This window comes from Hermetia illucens, chromosome 6 (genome assembly GCF_905115235.1).
Source record: "Hermetia illucens chromosome 6, iHerIll2.2.curated.20191125, whole genome shotgun sequence".
Taxonomy (NCBI): domain Eukaryota; kingdom Metazoa; phylum Arthropoda; class Insecta; order Diptera; family Stratiomyidae; genus Hermetia; species Hermetia illucens.
Window position 1 is genome coordinate 98,735,251 of NC_051854.1, and position 19,342 is coordinate 98,754,592.

The window sequence follows — 19,342 nt, forward strand, 5'->3', positions numbered from 1 at the left end:
ACCTTAACTTCCAATTCAAGCATTATTTACCTCGGCTGCTAACTTGAAGGTAGCCGCATGATATTGTCCCAACTTGGAGAAAATTAGTTCAGTATCTTTTTCGTTTGGAATTATCCTTGGGAACATAAAGTATCCGAGTTCTTTTAAATCTTCAAAAACAATTACTTTTTGTGGCTCCGTTGACTGGTAAACCATTCTACCGGACAAAACTATTAAATATTGATACAAACTTTGATTGTTCACGATACTCACTTTGCAGTCAGCATGTCAGTGTAGCCTGCGTTCCTTAAAATTTTTCCACATTCCGTCAAGACTTCTGAATACATGAACATTTCGGTATCAAAAAAGTCCACTTCGGGTTTTTCTAACATTTCCTTTTTATATCCTTCAGCCACTGGCAATGTTTTAATGATTATCGAACATTTACGATTTGGAAAGTCCTGTGTTGAATAATTGACCCTTGCTCGAAACATGACGCTGGAAAAGTGATCACCAAGTGCTGTAGCTGGAGAGATATGGAAGTCATTGATCTAGAGAATGAGAAGAGATTTTTTTATTAATTGAATCAATCAACGTTTTATATGTAAAATATATGACTTCTATCAGAGAGCAAACCTTCTTTAGCTTTTGCCCTGTTTGGTAGCAGGGCTGACTCGACGAACCACAGTGGGGAAAATTTTGGAATTGAGTCATTGATCGATGCGTCGATTACAAAGAACGCCAATTGTGAAACGTCACCTCCTCCAAAATGCACTAACGAATGAAGCAATTCCATAGCGCATGTCGGCGTTGGCTGTTTTCGACAGATCATTGACAACCTTAGTACCTTTTTCAATAGGGTCGAAAACTTTGTTTTATTCGAATATAATGGGAGACCGTGCTACATACATTACTGGGGATCATAGGATTATAGTTTACTGAACGTAGGATGCGTCAAAGAGTAGTATAGCTCTCAGGGCGAAACTTGGATTGGTACCCACAATGGAACATAAAACCTGGGAAACGCCTACTGAACCCAGACCAACAGCACTACTACGAAATCTTATCTCCACCTCCACGTAGTGATCGCTGGTAGTTCTCTCTTAATGAAAAACTGCAGACGGAGAAGGATGAAGGCGCGTCTCCCGCGCCTAAAAACGGGACAAATTATACCAACTGGTCCTTCAGGTGGGGCGTTGGGTAGGCTGACAACCCTAGATGGAAGACTTGCAAGGAAAGCGAGAGTTGTGTTCTCTGCAGGGATCGTGGCGCGTCTGGCGAATGCGTCGCACACACTGCGGGCTCGGGACGGTGTCCGATCTTCAGGGCGGAATTCGAGAGGGCTAGGGTGCGAACGCCATGATCCGCATTTTGCAAATTAACATGCACCGGAGTGCAACCGCTCACCAGTTGCTAGCACAGTTCGCTGCGGAAGTAAATGCTGATCTAGTGCTGATTAGCGAGCAATACCGAAACAAGGACCCGTCCTCATGGTATCTCGACTTATCGGGCACCGCTGCCATCTGGGTTCGGGACGACGTTCGACTTCGTGTTCTTGCCGAAGGCCGGGGGGACGGATTTGTCTGGATCCGGTGTTTAGGGATAACGTTTTTTAGCGTTTACCTGACGCCGAATGAGTCGATTCCGGACTTTCAGCGCCGGCTTGATGCTCTGGAGGACGCTGTTTGGAGCACGGAGGGACGAATCCTGGTTGGCGGTGATTTTAATGCCAGGGCTCTTGAATGGGGCATGCCTCAATCAGACTCCACAGGGAAACGGACTCTGGAAATGGCGGCGAGAACCGGGCTCGTAATTTTAAACACCGGATCCACGCCAACGTTTCGGCGCCCAGGTTGTGAAGGAAGCATTCCTGACATCACTTTTGCGTCCGAATCTCTGGCATCATCGGTGGACGGGTGACGAGTCCTAGAAGACTTCTCGGCAAGTGATCATCAGTACATTGCGTTCGAAGTGTTTGACGCTACTTGCCGGCGAGCACCAACATGACGTTCTCCCTGCGTGTGGAATGTCGCGAGGGTGAACATCGGAAGGTTCGTTGAAGCTCTTGGAGCAGGTAGGACCGCACTGGGGGGCACTCCGGGGGGTGGTGGTGTCGCAGCTGACACCGTCGTAAATTCAGTGATGAATCTGATAACGACGGCGTGTGAGGCTTCCATGCCCCGGAGAGGCCCCATGCGCGACAAGGCTTCTATGTACTGGTGGACGGCGGAAATTGCCGACCTACGGAAGGAGTGTCATAAGCTCCGCCGTTTGGCACAACGTTTGTACGCCAACGAGGGGGCATGTGCCATAAAGGCACAATATAGATCAGCAAAAAGGAGACTCCGCAGCGCTATAAACAAAAGCAAAGCTCGCGGCTGGCAAAATCTTGTTAATGAGGTGAATGAGGACCCGTGGGGACTTGGCTATAAGTTTGTCACTCGGAAAATCGGGGCTCTGCGGAAGCCCTGCATATTGAGCACCGACCAGATGGACCGCATTGTGCGGGCATTGTTCCCCAGACACCCTATACGGGTTGATGTAAATAGCGCGGAAAGCGTCGTGGATTGCCCCCTTTTCACAATGGGAGAACTCGAAGAAGCGGTCCTGATGGCATCCCGGCGGAAGTTTACAAACTGGTGTTCCGCCAACGGCCAGAATTGCTTCTCGAAGCGTTCAATGCGTGCTTGAAGGAGGGCATTTTTCATTGTCGCTGTAAAGTGGCCAGACTCGCGTTGATCAGTAAGGGTAACGGAGACCCGGAGCTCCCGTCTGCATACCGACCGCTGTGTATGCTTGACATGGCCGGAAAAGTGGTCGAGAAGCTCATCAGGGGTAGACTCGCTGAAGCGATCCGTTCTGCCGGGTACTTATCCGCAAGGCAGTTCGGGTTTAGAACGGGGAAATGTACAGTGGATGCTGTTATGGAGGTCGTAGATGCGTTTAATCGAGCCGGGGCACACAGCCGCCGATCTCGACGGATAGTGCTCCTCATAACGCTTGATGTCAGAAATGCCTTCAATTCCGTAAGATGGACAGATATGCTAGGCACACTAGAGAACTCCTTTCACGTGCCAAACTATCTCTTGCGGATATTGAGGGATTATCTGAAAGACCGCTCCCTGATCTATGAGACGCTAGAGGACCAGAGGAGGATGGAAATCACGTCGGGAGTAGCGCAGGGATCCATCCTAGGGCCGGACCTCTGGAACGCTTCCTACGATAGTCTGCTGAGATTCGATATGCCCGAAGAGTCGCGCTGGTCGGTTATGTAGACGACGTTGGGGCACTTGTTGCCGGACGCACTGTTGAACAGGCGCAAAGCAGACTTGGCATATTGATGCGACGGGTAAGGGGATGGATGACTGCTCACGATTTCAACCTTGCGCTGGAAAAAACCTGACCAGAAGGAGAATCCCAACCTTGCGTCCCATATCGATCGGCGAGTTGACTATAGAGTCAAAACCAGTGATTAAATACCTTGGTTTAATGCTCGACTCGAAGATGAGCTTCTTCGAGCAAATCAAAGCAGCCGCGAACAGGACTGCAGCAGGAGTCGCGGCCTTGAGTCGGCTAATGGCGAATGTCGGCGGCCCTATATCAACTAGGAGACGTCTCCTCATGGGAGCAACGCAGTTCGTCCTTCTCTATGGTGCGGAGGTATCGGCTGATGCCCTTGACAAGCAGGTGCATCGTAAACGCCTCGCTCAAGTGCAGAGGCGGGGAGCTTTGCGAGTGGCGTCTGCTTATCGCACGGTCTCCGAATCGGCTGTGGATTGCGGGAGTGATCCCCGTTGCCCTGCGCAGTTCTCTGATGACAGGGAGGTGTTTAGTTGGTAGTCCGCCAGCGTGCTGTTGCGGGTGTCCAACACTCTGTGCGCAAACGCATTCACCTACCCTACTAAAAAAAAAAAAAACCCTAGATGGAAAACCCAAGTTACGAAGTCATAGAAAGAGCCTCGGACAGGATGAAATTTAAAACGACGAACCTGACAACCATAACGGAATAACGATTTGCTCATTTCCTCATGGAACGTGCGCTCCCTGTACAGAGATGGAGGTGCTCAGCAGCTAGCCGATACCCTGTCCCAATATAAGGCTGATGTAACAGCGTTGCAAGGGATGCGCTGGACAGGGATCAGTTTTCTGGAGAAGAGCCGCCACACCATATATTATTGCGATCATCCAGTAAAACATGTGCTCGGAGTATTCTTAGTCAGCCAAAAAAATGAAACCTGTTGTTATCGGCTATAAAATATAAGCGAAAGGTTAGGCACTCTGCGTTTGCTGGGCAAATTCCGAAATATAAGCCTCATCAAAGTTAGTCATTGGTCGGAGAAGGATACCTTCTACGAGGCAACGGATTCTCGAAACTTGTCCCAAGTATGATATCAAAATCATGTTTAAAGATTTCAACAGTTAGCAGTATCGCACGGAATGGTTGTTGGAAACACCTGGTTTGCGCGGAAAGTTCACAATCCACAAATATACGTGGGCCTTTCCAGACATAATGCTCCGGGCTTGAATTACAACCCCGCCTACAATCCCCTCTGACAATTAGGTGAAAGTGAATATTGAACAAAAGCCTACCAAGAACTCCGTCGAACGGAGAAGTGACTTCACAGACGGGAAACGGAAGCCCGGGACAACCAAAAGCAACCGCACCAGGTACGGAAATTTAACCAACAAGTCAGCAGGATGAAGCCTTACACACCTCGATGCTTATCTTGCCAAGACAAAGAGGGAAATCGGGTTTCCGATAGAATGGGCAGATTGGAGCGATGGGTTGACTATTTTGATGAACTGCGCAACAACTCAAATATCGGCGAGTTGGAGGTCCTGCCAACTGAAGACGACGGACAAATACTGCCATCACCAAGTTTAGGGGAAACAGTCCATGCAATTCATCGGCTAAAAAATCATAAGTCGCCAGTAGCCGATGGAATTACAGCCGAATTGGTTAAATATGGAGGTGACCAGTTACACCAAGTGTTTCATCAACTTGTACTCAAGGTATGGGACAACGAATCAATGCCTGAAGATTGGCAACGAGGCATTATCTGTCCCATACATAAAAAGGGAGATATCACGCAGTGCAGCAATTATAGAAGTATCACGTTGCTGAGTACCATCTATAAGATATTCTCCTCTATCTTGCAAAGCGCATACCAAAGAGGGTTCACTCCAGGCAAATCAGCAACTGATCAGATTTTCTGTTGCGGCAAACGATGGAAAAACTGTTGGAATATGGGCAACAGTTGCACCATCTATTCATCGACTTTAAAGCCACCTATGATAGCATAGCCAGGGTAAAGCTGTACACGGCCATGAGAGAACTCGGTATCCTAAGGAAGTTGATGAAACTGACTAGGTGGAAGAACTAACGTGCGAGGCTAGATAAACCCGCCAGGATCCCTCTGGAATTTTCTGGAATGGTTGAATGGTCATTCGACATTAACAACGGTCTACGATGATGCCCTATCATGCGTCCTCTTTGACCTGGCTCTCGAGAAAGTGATCCGTGATGCTGAGGTAAATTCAAGAGGTACGATCCTCTCTAAGTCCACCAGGCCAGTAGTTGCTATGCTGACCATATTGACATCATAGGAAGAAGCACCCGAGACGTAGAAACTGCCTTCATCCAGATCGAGCGGGCGGCACGAGATATTGGGCTGCACATCAATGAAGGCAAGATAAAATATATGGTGGCAGTATCAGCACCGAAGACGAACCAACCAACAACATCAAACCGCACTGGTCAAACAGGAAGAATAAGGATAGGAGAATACAACTTTAAGACCGTTGACAATTTCTCCTATCTAGGGTCGAAAATCACAACCGATAACAGCTACGATGATGAAATGCGCGCACGGTTGAATTGGTGGACCTTGGCGCAAAACCGGGATGTCTGGAGTTCCTTATTAAGGCAGGCCTTGACCGAATACCGGTTGTTGCGCCGTTGATGATGATGATGATCCTGAAGTCAACTTTTGAACCTCTTCCTTATGATATTGTAATATATTTTATTATTACTCTTGAGTTGAAGGACGTATTGTCGTTTAGTACCTTCTGTCACTGAATAGTGTTCTTGTAGTAATGGGATGGTGAAAATTGTTTCATTAAGACCATGTTGGACAACATATTGACAGATGGGAATCTTCCCTTTCATTTCTTGTAATTTGCTGCCAATCCACTTTGATTTTATGGTCCCTTCTGATGCACATAACTTAAGATGCACGGAAGTAAGGAAATCTGAAGTTTAGTAGTAGAAAGGACGACTTCGGTCTCAGAAATCCTTCATGACCAAAATAAAAACTTTAATGCTGTTGCTCGTCAAAGTTTTAGATAAAAGATGGTGTATCAACGTCAGACTCTCAAAGTTCTTTTAATAGCCTGGTTTTATTGGCAAAATGATACCAAATAATGTCACTGAACTACATTCAAAGTATAAGTAAATAAGATCCTTACCGTCACATCCTTCAGGTCTCCGTTATACTCAAGAACTTTCTTAAAGAAGTTGGAATTAAGCCACTCAGGTGCTTCTAGCTCATCTGCATTGAAGCTCATTTTATTAATATCACAATGGAATTATGCAACGTTTCTAGCTCCACGATCCAACCAACACTGAATGATAGGAACCCAAACTAGTTATATAGTAGTTTTTATAATTTAATTTAATAGCCTTGATGGATTATATCTCCTGAAATTCTGCTGATAAAAACTCGACTATCGCGCTTCCATTATCATCAATAGAAAAATTACTACGCGCGTTCCTCAAATTCGACATAGTGTTGAGCAAGGCCCAATCCCAAGGGCAGAGCTATATAAGAAAAATAAATCAAAAGTGCACCTAAGCTCCATTGGAGTGTTCTGTCGACAGGTGTGGCTAGCAGTGAAGCTATGCTATGGGATTGTATCTGCATCTTGGAAGCTCAGAACTGCACTTAGCTTTAGTTCTCGACGCCAGACGTGTACGCTCGTGGATGGGGCAACGCAACAATGAATTTGAGAAGCATTCGCGGAGCACGCGAATGACGGGACCTCATACACTTTAGAGGAAGGGTCGTGGGCCCTATGGTAGACCTTACATACGTTAGCGCCGCTTTAACCGGAAGAATTACTTGGCAAGTCAAGAGCGACTACACTCACAGTCACCATAGATAATCTGAATGGCAATTGAAAACGAATCGAGCTCGAAAAAGACCTCTCACGAAATGCCGGGCGAGTTAAGGGAATGGTCGATGACAGCTGTTGAGGTGGACAGGTTTTTCCGTCTCAAGGTCCACGTACGACTAGATGGTACAACCAGAGAAAAAGTCATGCGATGTTACTATGCCCAAAAGGCGACCCCTCTTCAGTAGGTAACCCAACTACTGATGGAACCATGCAATTTTAAGTTTGGGTGCCATCTGCTTCCGGACAAGGTGGTTGTACTAAAGGCTATGGGGAAGACCGGTAACGACGAACGAGAGGGAGTATACAAACAACTGCAGGGCCGCTTAAAAGAGGCCGTTCAGAAAAAAACTGCTTCAAACAGTTATGTGAATACGTCGACATAAGCTTCCCATACTGACAGGTGGCAAAGCCTAGCGTTCACGATAGGTCCGACCTGTGTCGTAAATGCCGAAATAAAGGCCACATTGCAAAAGCCTGCGAAGAAAAACCCAATTGTCTGTTCTGCAGGCAAATAAACGACATTGACAGCGCCCATGTCACAGGCAGCAGCACATGTCCGGTGTATAGGAAGGCGATCAACACTATGCGCAAATGAGGTTCCTACAGCTAAACCTGAACCATTGCCAAGCGGCTCAGGACCTGCTCTCCCAGACGATATTGGAAAACGAAATCGACGTTGCTATTATCTGCGAGCAGTACAAAAACCTAGACAGTGAAGTATGGGTCGCGGATAAGAGCGGAAAGGCAGCGATATGGACATGCGGAAATCGGGCCATAGAAGGAACCACCAAGATCCTCGAGAATGGCTTCACTAGAGCAAAAATAGGCGGAATATCTATTTACAGCTGTTATGCGGCTCCAAGCCTTACGACAGAGGAGTTCCATTCTTTGGTGGAGAGGCTAGCAACAGACGCACACAACCACAGTCCTAAGATAGTGGCTGGAGATTTCAACGCATGGGCTGAAGAATGGGGCAGCCGAGAAACGAACGCAAGAGGACGAATATTACTCGAAGCTCTTTCTCGTCTGAATCTTGTAGTGGCTAACACTGGATGCGTGAACACTTTCCATAAGAGAGAAATGGGGTCCGTGATAGATGTCACTTTTGTTAGCGATGTTTTAGCTAAGGATCTGCAGTGGTATGTCAGTGACGAATATACACATAGCGACCACCAGGCCATCATTTTTGAAATCAGACATGATAAACGAATGAAACGGTCTCGGAGGAGAGCTGAAAGGTGGGCAGCTAATAGGTTTGACGAGGAGATTTTCGGAGAGGTTCTGCAGCAAAATACAGCGCTTGAAGGAAGCGCAGAAAATAAAGCTTTGCAGATTGGCGAGAAGTTGCGACGAGCATGTGACGCATCCATGCCAAGGTATGTTGTATCACAGAAGCGAGTTGTGAACTTCTGGTGGAATTCTGAAATCGGAGAATGCCGTAAGGCCTCAAGGCCAGTCAGCGAAATAGAAACCGATCTGGATACGAACAATTACATGAAGAATATAAAAACGCTCGGAAGAAACTACATGTGGCCATCATGAAAAGTAAAAGCGAACACTTTAAGCGACTGTGTAATGAAGCTGACACGAACCCCTGGGGTGGCGCCTATAAAACCGTAATATCGAAAGTTAAAGGCAAACGTTCCCCACCGATCTCTTCCCCTACTCTGCTTGATGAAATAGTAACGGATCTCTTCCCTCAGACTGTGGGTAACGCTGACCTTCCCACTGTCGAGATAGACACCGCCGAAGTTCCAATGGTAAGCGAAAAGGAGGTTCTCGAAGCTGCGGATAAAATTGTTGGAAATAAAGCACCTGGCTTGGATAGCATCCCCAATAAAGCTCTGAAGGCAGCAGTAAAAATAGCTTCAAATATGTTTGCCGAGGCGTTCACCACATGCCTTAAAGAAGGAGTATTTCCTACACAATGGAAGAAGCAGAAATTAATTCTAGTTCCCAAGCCAAACAAACCTTTGGGGTGAAGCTTCGTCCTACAGGCCGATATGCCTTCTAAATAATACTGGCAAACTATTCGAACGAGTAATCTATAACAGATTAATTCGAATTGCCGAAAAGGATGGCGGTCTCTCTGAAAATCAGTTCGGTTTTCGAAAGGGGAGGTCTACAACGGATGCACTTGTCCTAGTAGCTAACACAGCTAAGACCGCACTTGACGAGGGTAAATGTTGTGCAGTGATTACACTTGATGTGAAGAATGCCTTCAATTCCGCTAGAAGGAGCAAGATACTTGAGTCCCTAATTAACTTAGGCGTGGCGAAGTACCTGGTGCGTATTGTTGCCGACTTCCTAATCGATAGGATTCTGTGCTGCGAATCAGATGAAGGAATGAAATCCTACCAAACGACATGCGGAGTTCCACAAGGGTCTGTCCTAGGATTATTATGTATAATAGGGTACTGACCGTAGACCTTCCTGCTGGTGTTGCCTCCATTGGTTTCGCGGACGATATTGGTGTGACGGTTGTTGCACGCCTTCTCGAGGAAGCCGAGCTCTATTCAAGTGAAGCAGTCTATGAGATTAAATCCTGGTTATAGAATGCTGGTCTACAGCTCGCAGAGCATAAGACGGAAGTAGTACTTATTACCAAGCGTAGAAAGTGCACTTCCATGAAGATCAAAGTTGGAACCCAAACAATTTATTCCAAGCCTGCACTTAAGTACTTAGGTGTAATGATTGACCAGAGGTTGAATTTCAGATTGCATGTGGAGGGTTCAGCAACCAAGGCATATAACATCGGAGCGCTGGTTGCGAGAATGCTACCAAATATAGGTGGCCCAAGGCCGAGCCGTCGACTCCTTATTTCAAGGGTGGTCAGTTCGATCCTACTGTATGCAGCCCCAGTATGGGCAGATGCACTGGAAAATATAATAAATAAGAAAAAGATTGGAGCTGCGTATCGCATAAGTGTACTCCGAACATGTTGCGCTTACAGAACAATTTCTAATGAAGCAGCTTGCGTGATAGCAGGAATGATCCCGATTGAGATTCTGGCGAAAGAAATACAACGACTTTACGATCGAACGTACCTCACCGGAGAATCTCCTGCCCGTCGGCGACAGTTCGCACGAGCTGAAACTGTCGCGGAATGGCAAGAGAAGTGGGACGAGTCAGAAAAAGGCCGTTGGACTCACAAAATCATATGGGATATACGGAAATGGATCGAGCGACCACACGGCGAAGTAGGTTTCGACCTAACTCAATTCTTGAGCGGACACGGAGGCTATCGAGCATATCTGTATCGATTTGGGCGTGATAATTCGCCATATTGCCCACAGTGTGCAAACATTCCAGAGGACGCAGAACATGTCTTTTTTCACTGCCCCAGATTCGAAACCCAAAGGACTGAATTAGAAGCTACAACCGGGGAGCACTTTACACCCGAAAATATCATGGAGCTTATGGTGAAAACCAAGGGGATATGGACCGAAGTTGAAAAAGTGGTTACAGCCATCGGAAAGAAGCTTAGGCAGGAGGAAGTCATCCGAAAGAATGAATGCGAGAGGAACACGAATGTTGACATGAGCGCAGAATAAATTCTGATCCAGCCCCGCGACGTAATACCAAATGGGAGTCCCGTGGAGAGAGTGGAAGGAGAAGGAGGTGGTTTTAGTGGGTAAGAGTCCCACATAACCGTGTGGCAGGAGCCTGCGGTAGCTTTTGAAGCTTTCCACCTTCCATCGGGGGAAAAAAAAAGAACAGACATACTGCAAAGTTTATCCTGTTGAAAAGCAAGAAGACTTATAGAGGTATTCTCACCCATGGCCCATAAATCACTACCTGGATATATGGTTAGAATATGAATTGTACAAGATGATACGTGTCCCTTCTGTAATGAGGAAGCAGAATCCATGGAGCATTTTGTATGTGAATGCCCCGTCTATGGACGCATCAGACATTAGAACTTTAGTTCTGAGATCTAGGTAGCATCACATCCACTATAGGAAATCTTGCGGTATATAAACGAATCCAGGATATCCTGTAAGACGGGGGAGTCGAGTACATTGGGCTACCATGCTCTGAGTGCTCGGAGGCTACACTTCTCCCCCACCACAAACTAGCGCACACACAACACATGCCGATAGAAACCCTTCAGCTGAGATCTCCAGGGTGGTCATTCTGGAAGATATTTTTGCCACTCTGTTTCTTAACCACAAAAGTGGGTACTTCCACTAACCCAGGAAGAGCTGCGGCATATGTGATTGGAACGGCGGTAATGAGACCCTAGACCCTTGCTTCAATAGAGCTTTGACACTAGCAGTGCCACCTTTTCGAGGCGTCCTTAAAAGAAGAAATATTCCCTGCTTAGTGGGAAAAGCAGAAATTGATGTTGCTTGCCGAAGCCAATAGACCACCTTGAAATACAGCATCATATCGCCCGATGGTTCGATGCAATGAGGAAGATGATAGTGAGGGTCACCTATAATAGACTGTTTTTTTTTTATGGATGGAGGTGGAAATCTTCGAAAGACGCTGCTGCGCCAGGTTGCAGCAGTGTGTGGGATTCACACCCACTAAAACCACCCCCACTCTTCCGCCGCTCCCCGCAGGACCACCGTGAAGTATTACTTCGCGGGGGAGGCTCTGGTTCGCTATACCAGCTCGTCCATGTCACGTCTCCGTCGCGCCGCCTTCCGAGCTCGATCCAACTCCAGGAGTTTTGTCTGCACCACGGCTACTGCCTCATTTACCGCCATCCAGTTTTCCTCCGACTTCAACATCTCTTCCACCAGGTTGGAGGGCTCGATGTCGGCCCCTAAGATGCTGTTCAACCTCCTTTTCTGCTGCAGAAATCTGGGACAATGGAACATAACGTGCTCCGGGTCCTCGAGTGTAGCACCGCATTCAGGACAGTAGGGAGACTCGTCCAACTCGAAGCGATGCAAGTACTTCCTATAGCCACCGTGTCCCGTAAGGAACTGTGTCAGGTGGTTCAATTCTCCGTGCTTTCGGTTGACCCATTTCTCGATACACGGGATCAATGTATGGGTCCACCTGCCCTTGTCGGAGTTATCCCATCGTTGTTGCCTCTTGCCACACAACTCTCTCCTGATGGCTTTTCGGAAATCCGCATTCACCTCGGCTGGATTTGGCTTCCGTTTTTCGTAGAGCCAGTGTGCCTCGCTCGCTAGAAGATCTATAGGGATCATTCCTGCGATAACACACACTGCCACCGACGACGCCATCCTAAATGCGCTACACACCCTTAGCGCAATTGGCCGGTATGCCGAACATATTTTCCTCCGGTTGACAGCGTGGTTCAACGCTCCCGCCCAGACAGGGGCCGCGTATAGCAGGATCGACCTCACCACTCCCGCGATGAGTAGCCTGCGACTATACTTCGGCCCTCCCACGTTAGGCATCATCCTTACAAGGGATGAGCTGGCAGATGCTGCCTTCTCTCGCGCATAATCCAAGTGTCCCTTGAAACTCAGCTTGGCATCGATCATCACCCCCAGGTATTTGACAACCGATTTTGAGACAACCTCACGATTACCAACCTGGATGGTAACCGTGTTGTTCTCCCTACGGTTGGTAATGAGGACCGCCTCCGTCTTTTCGTCCTCCAGGTCCAGCTTGACCATTCGTAACCATGACTTGATGGTATGAATGGCTTCATTTGCATAAAGCTCCACGTCCTTGGGATGCTTTGCAATTGTAACTACCGCCAAGTCGTCCGCAAAACCAATCAGTGTTGTCTCCTCCGGCACGCGAAGGCCAAGCACTCCGTCGTACATTATGTTCCACAGCAGCGGTCCCAATACAGAACCTTGAGGCACACCTGCTGTCACAATGTACTCCTTCGGCCCGTCGTCCGTCTCGTACCAGAGAAGTCTGTCCGAAAAGTAACTCTCAATAAGCCGAGCCAAGTAGCTAGGAACACCCAGTTTGGCCAAACCGCCCTTAATCCAGCCCCAGTTGGCTGAGTTAAAAGCATTTTTGACGTCCAGCGTCACCAGAGCACAGCATTTGCCCATAGCCATTGAATTTCGAGCCAATTCCACGACCTTTGCTACTGCATCGACCGTAGAACGGGCTCGCCGAAACCCATATTGCCGCTCTGAAAGACCACCCGCAAGCTCGATGAACGGGAGCAGCCTGTTGTATATCACCCTCTCCAACATCTTCCCCATGGTGTCTAAGAGACAAATAGGGCGATATGAAGAGGGCACGCCGGGTGGTTTTCGGGCTTCGGTAGCAAGACCAGCTTCTGCCTCTTCCACTGGGAGGAAACACTCCTTCCGCCATGCACGATTCGAATGTGCTTGCGAACCACCTTGGTCTGGCCTTGACCGCCACCTTCAGAGCCCTGTTCGGAATTCCGTCCAATCCCGGAGCCTTGCTGTGCCCAATACGTCTGCAGATTTTCCAAAGTTCCTCTTCGATAACATCAGGGATCGAGAGATTTTCGCCCGCGGGTCTTCTTCATTACAACTTGGTAGGCTGTACCCCACGGATTCGTATTAGCCTCCATGCAGAGCTTCTGGTAGCATTCCCGCTTGCTTCTCCGAATGGCCTTCATAAGGTTGCTTCGCAGATCCCTGTATTCCTCCTCACGCCCCTGGTGCTCCGGCCTTCCCCTTGTCCTGTGGGAAAGTCTCCTCGCTCGGAGAATAATATATTGTTACTCACCTTCGATAGCAGCAATGGCTTGTTACAGCGCCAGTATGGGTTTCAACGCGCCCACTCTACCGTGGATATAGTAAATTTGATAATGAATCTGACAGAGGACACGCTGAGTTATGATGGTTGCTGTACCATGTTGGTATCAGATGTCGAAATGCATTTAACTCAGTCGACTGGAACCGAATGAAGAGGGTGTTGATATGGATAGCGGTTCCTTTATATTTGACAAGTTTGGTCAAGGATTCTCTAATATCGAATGGTAGAGGGCCTTAAAGAATACTTCATCACAACGAGGGTACATTTGGGCTCTGTACTAGGTTCCTGGCAGTGGAATGATATACATATATATAAAAAGGATTATTCGTTTCTACCGTACCAGAGGAGACTACCATTGATAGCTTTGCCGGTGGCTTAGCTGTAGCTGTTGCCGCAAATCCGAATTATTCTGGATGCGGTGACATGAAGGAGGATGCAGAGCATTTGTTGTTTTACTGGCCAAAGAAGATTATAATTGCGGTGATGAATATAAATACGGTACGAGTTGCTGACACAAACAAGGGGGAGAAAAGCTTGAAAGATGAGAAGCACGAGTGTCTAAACGCAAACTCACACCACGAACAAACTCAGAAAAAAAACACCATTCTATGTATGCAATAAACTTACGTGAAACTGTTTTGTAAATTTATATGGGTTGTTTTCAACCCTTTTTAGTTAGCTGAAATGCGCTTCACCTACCCCAACGACTTTCCAAGACGCTCGCACTAGTCCTCTACTATTATGCGTCAAGTGCCTTTGTGGCGACTCACTCGTCAGTCATCTTGGGAGAGTAGATTCCACTCCATGGCATAGTCCGCAATGCAATAGTCACCCCCCTTAATGGGTGACCTATCCACTGCCACTTCCGTCTTCTTATCACATCGTATACGAATGCCAAGTCTGTACGCCGATCAAGTTGATCTTTTGCGATAGTGTTAGGCCTGCGTACTCCGATGATTCAACGCAGATAGGTATTGACGAAAGCTTGGCCTTTGAGTAAGAGTGGAGTTCACTTTCCATATGCTACTCCCATGTAGCAACACAGAAAGAACACTAACATAGAACAATCTCAACGTAATCTTAAAGTTGAGATAATTGTATTTCTAGATTTAAGACAGTGCAGCGAAAGCGGATTGGATTCGGCCCACCGTCGGCAAAAACTACGCTCTGTCCATTAATGCAGATAGGGGAGTGCGAAGGCTCGTCAGACTGAGAACCTTGCTTTTGTTGGTGTTTATCTTCAGTCGGACTCTACTTGCCTCTCTTTTCAAAAAGAAACAACAATTTTCGAGAAACAACAATTTTTATTCTAACCTATAAAAATACAATGCTAAATTAACCTAACTTAAGTACTACCTTAACAGCCTAGCTTAATCTAAGGTAAAATCTATGGCTTAAACTAACTTATCGCTAAAGAATAAGTGAAAAAATACATATCATGATATCTGGAGGAAAAGTCGAAAAAAAACCTCCATTAGCTGAAATTTTTTATAAAAGCGGGCGGGCGGGGAGGGAACTAGGATGTGGGTTGGGATGGGGGGCATGCGGGAGGGGTTTGGGAAAGGAAGCTAGGAGTGGCGCTAAGGATGGGTAGGTTTAGTAAACTGGGATGAGGAGTAGCTACCGTTGTATGCCTCTCTTTTCAAATCTAGAACGATTTCGCCAAGGTTCATTGCCCGGTGTGAGAGAACATAGATGTCATTAGGCTAGTTGAGGTGTTTGAGGAAAGATGTCATTGTACATTGAACTTCTCCACGTCTTCCGGCCGCCGATAACAGGAAGAAAAAATGTCGATGGCAAGATACAATTTTGAAGGCTCTGCTTTGGACCTTACAATGCTCTGAGATTTAACCCCGGCGCAGCCAGTGACATTTTGTGCCATCATATCTCGGTCTGATAATAACTATTAGTTTGTCAGCGTAGAATCCACTAGATATACTCCCTATTCACCCTATCGAAAGGTTTTTTGAACTCGATGGAGAGCAGGTAGGGCGTTCGTAGGGCGTTGATATGGTCCATTCAGGAGGATCCGGGGCGAAAACCAGCCTGCTCTTTCTCGATCAATATTTCGAGATGTTCTTTGATGTATTCCAGGATTATTTTATCTATTATCATTGCGACGGCAAGGAGTACACAGATACCCCTCCAACTGTTACACTCAGAACGGGTGCCCCTTTTCTGAATCTTAACAATCATCCCCTTTTTCCACTCTCTGGGAAAGGTCTTGGTTTCCCCAAATTTCTTGGGTGCCAGTGGTTGTTCCATGTTGGAACCTACACTATTGTAAAATCTCCTAGTATGAACTGACTATTACCTACCACGTGAAACTGGGAGTAACACACAGTTAAGCCTCATCGGCGCGCAGAACTGAAGAACATGTGGACCCGTGGCTGCGATCAGGCGAAGGAGCGGATGACGGATTGCATCCGACCTCATTCCCCTTTAGGCCTTAACTGTTATTGAAGGCCATTTTTTGGAGGTTAATGACAAAATTTAATATTCTTATCTATACATTGCTTACAAGGTTTTAATTCCATTTGACTGCAACAATATCAGATAATAATCACTGGTCTAGTCACATCTATAAATATAGCATTGTTCGCAACTTTTACACAGATAGGAAGGAATAACAACAATATATACATTTACCCTTTGATGGGGATATGATGCGTCAACCACATTTACGGGCCATAGTACACGGTTTCTGGGAAATGCGCTTCAGCTCTTCCCACGATTTCCTGAGATGGCTGCGTCCTTTCTCTACTGTTCTGCGTCAAGTGCCTTTGGGACGACCCATCCCCAACTATCTTGGGAGAGTAGATTCCATTGCAATGTAATAAAAAAAAATGTAGTCGTCCCTCGTTAATGCGTGACCTGTCCACTGACGTGGAAGTCCTTTCCATAACAGCGCGTATGAATGCTAGGTTTGTATACCGACCAACTACCAACAACAATCGTTGAGGTTTATTCGACGGCATAATCGTTTAGTTAATTGAGCATCTGCCTCTTAATCTCGTCTAAACTATGGTTGTACCACAACGAGGAGGCATGTGCCATAAAGGCATAATATAGATCAGCAAAAAGGAGACTCCGCAGCGCTATAAATAAAAGCAAAGCTCGCGGCTGGCAAAATCTTGTTAATGAGGTGAATGATGACCCGTGGGGACTTGGCTATAAGCTCGTCACTCGGAAAATCGGGGCTCTGCGGGAGCCCTGCATATTGAGCACGGACCAGATGGACCGCATTGTGCGGGACTTGTTCCCCAGACACCCTGTACGGGTTGATGTAAATAGCGCGGAAAGCGTCGTGGATTGCCCCCTTTTCACAATGGGAGAACTCGAAGAAGTGGCTCTCACTATGAAAAACAGAAAGGCGCCAGGTCCTGATGGCATCCCGGCGGAAGTTTACAAACTGGTGTTCCGCCAACGGCCAGAATTGCTGCTCGAAGCGTTCAACGCGTGCTTGAAGGAGGGCATTTTTCCTTGTCGCTGGAAAGTGGCCAGACTCGCGTTGATCAGTAAGGGTAAAGGAGACCCGGAGCTCCCGTCTGCATACCGACCGCTGTGTATGCTTGACACGGCCGGAAAAGTGCTCGAGAAGCTCATCAGGGGTAGACTCGCTGAAGCGATCCGTGCTGCCAGGGACTTATCCGCAAGGCAGTTCGGGTTTAGAACAGGGAAATCTACAGTGGATGCTGTTATGGAGATCGTAGATGCGTTTAATCGAGCCGGGGCACACAGCCGCCGATCTCGAGGGATAGTGCTTCTCATAACGCTTGATGTCAGAAATGCCTTCAATTCCGTAAGATGGACAGATATGCTAGACACACTAGAGAACTCCTTTCACGTGCCAAGCTATCTCTTGCGGATATTGAGAGATTATCTGAAAGACCGCTCCCTGTTCTATGAGACGCTAGAGGGCTAGTGGAGGATGGAAATCACGTCGGGAGTAGCGCAGGGATCCATCCTAGGGCCGGACCTCTGGAACGCTTCCTACGATAGTCTGCTGAGACTCGATATGCCCGAAGATTCGCGCCTGGTCGGTTATTCAGACGACGTTGCGGCACTTATTGCCGGACGCACTGTTGAACAGGCGCAAAGCAGACTTGGCATATTGATGCGACGGGTAAGCAGATGGATGACTGCTCACGGTTTCAACCTTGCGCTGGAAAAAACCGAAGTAGTCATCCTCACCAGAAGGAGAATCCCGACCTTGAGTCCCATGTCGATCGGCGAGTTGGCTGTAGAGTCAAAACCAGCGATTAAATACCTTGGTTTAATGCTCGACTCGAAGATCAACTTCTTCGAGCAAATCAAAGCAGCCGCGGACGCCCTGCAGCAGGAGTCGCGGCCTTGAGTCGGCTAATGGCGAATGTCGGCGGCCCTATATCAACTAGGAGACGTCTCCTCATGGGAGCAACGCAGTCCGTCCTTCTTAATGGTGCGGAGGTATGGGCTGATGCCCTTGACAAGGAGGTGCATTGTAAACGCCTCGCTCAAGTGCAGAGGCGGGGAACTTTGCGAGTGGCGTCTGCTTATCGCACCGTCTCCGAACCGGCTGTGATGGTGATTGCGGGAGTGATCCCCGTTGCCCTCCTTGCCAAGGAGCGCAAAGCTATCTATCGCCGTAAGAGCGAAAACTTAAGAGAAGTGATTGCCCGTGAAGAACGTCAACGCATCCTTAACGAGTGGCAATTTTCTTGGCAAAATGAGCCAAGGGGCAAGTGGACTGCGCGGCTCATCGACAAATTAGACCCATGGTTGAACAGAAAGCACGGTGAGATTGACTACTTCCTTACCCAACTTCTAAGTGAGCATGGAGGTTTTCAGTCTTACCTGCACAGGGTTGGGAAGGCGCGATCTCCTGATTGTGTGTTCTGCAATAGAGTGGCGGATGACGCTGAATACACCTTTTTCTCTTGCGAGAGGTGGGACGGCCTCCGCCAGCAGCTTTATGCAGACACAGGGGAGCTCTCTCCAGACAACATTGTCAGAGAGATGCTGAAGAGCGCTGGCAGCTGGAATCGAATTGCGCATTATGTTCGGGCTCTTCTTACTACGAAGAAGATTGAACTCGACCGGCAGAGGGATCGAACGGTAAGGGGTTCCCTGAACTAACAACAACTCCCTTCCTTCCCTCCCCTCCCGTTGGTGAAAGGAATTCCCTGACTTGAAGGCTCCTAAAGCCGGGAGAGCGGGAGGGCTAGCTCGAAGTAATGTGTCAAACGGTTCCAGGCTAGTTCTCTGATGACAGGGAGGTGTTTAGTTGGTAGTCCGCCAGCGTGCTGTTGCGGGTGTCCAACACTCTGTGCGTAAACGCATTCACCTACCCTACTCCCAAAAAAAAAACTATGGTTCTCATAGATGGATGGACAAACACAGTGCCGTCACGGAGGACAAATCGACCGAGGGACACATGTCGCAGTTTAAATGTTACAACAGAATCCCAAAACAGGTGTATGTTGCTAGCGCTAAATTTGCTAGACACCCCCATTACCAAACGCAC

At 47.6% G+C, this 19,342-nt stretch overlaps 1 protein-coding gene across 1 annotated transcript in view; it reads right to left on the reverse strand.

Annotated features, from left to right (window-relative positions):
- LOC119660092 overlaps positions 1 to 19,342 on the reverse strand; it is a 34,676-nt gene that overhangs the window by 3,377 nt on the left and 11,957 nt on the right. The window contains exons 7-10 of the mRNA XM_038068468.1: positions 6,448 to 6,530; positions 616 to 648; positions 253 to 530; positions 31 to 196 (exon numbers count right to left, since the gene is read on the reverse strand). Of these exons, the coding sequence (XP_037924396.1) occupies positions 31 to 196; positions 253 to 530; positions 616 to 648; positions 6,448 to 6,530 (560 nt within the window). The remainder of the gene's footprint in view (positions 1 to 30; positions 197 to 252; positions 531 to 615; positions 649 to 6,447; positions 6,531 to 19,342) is intronic.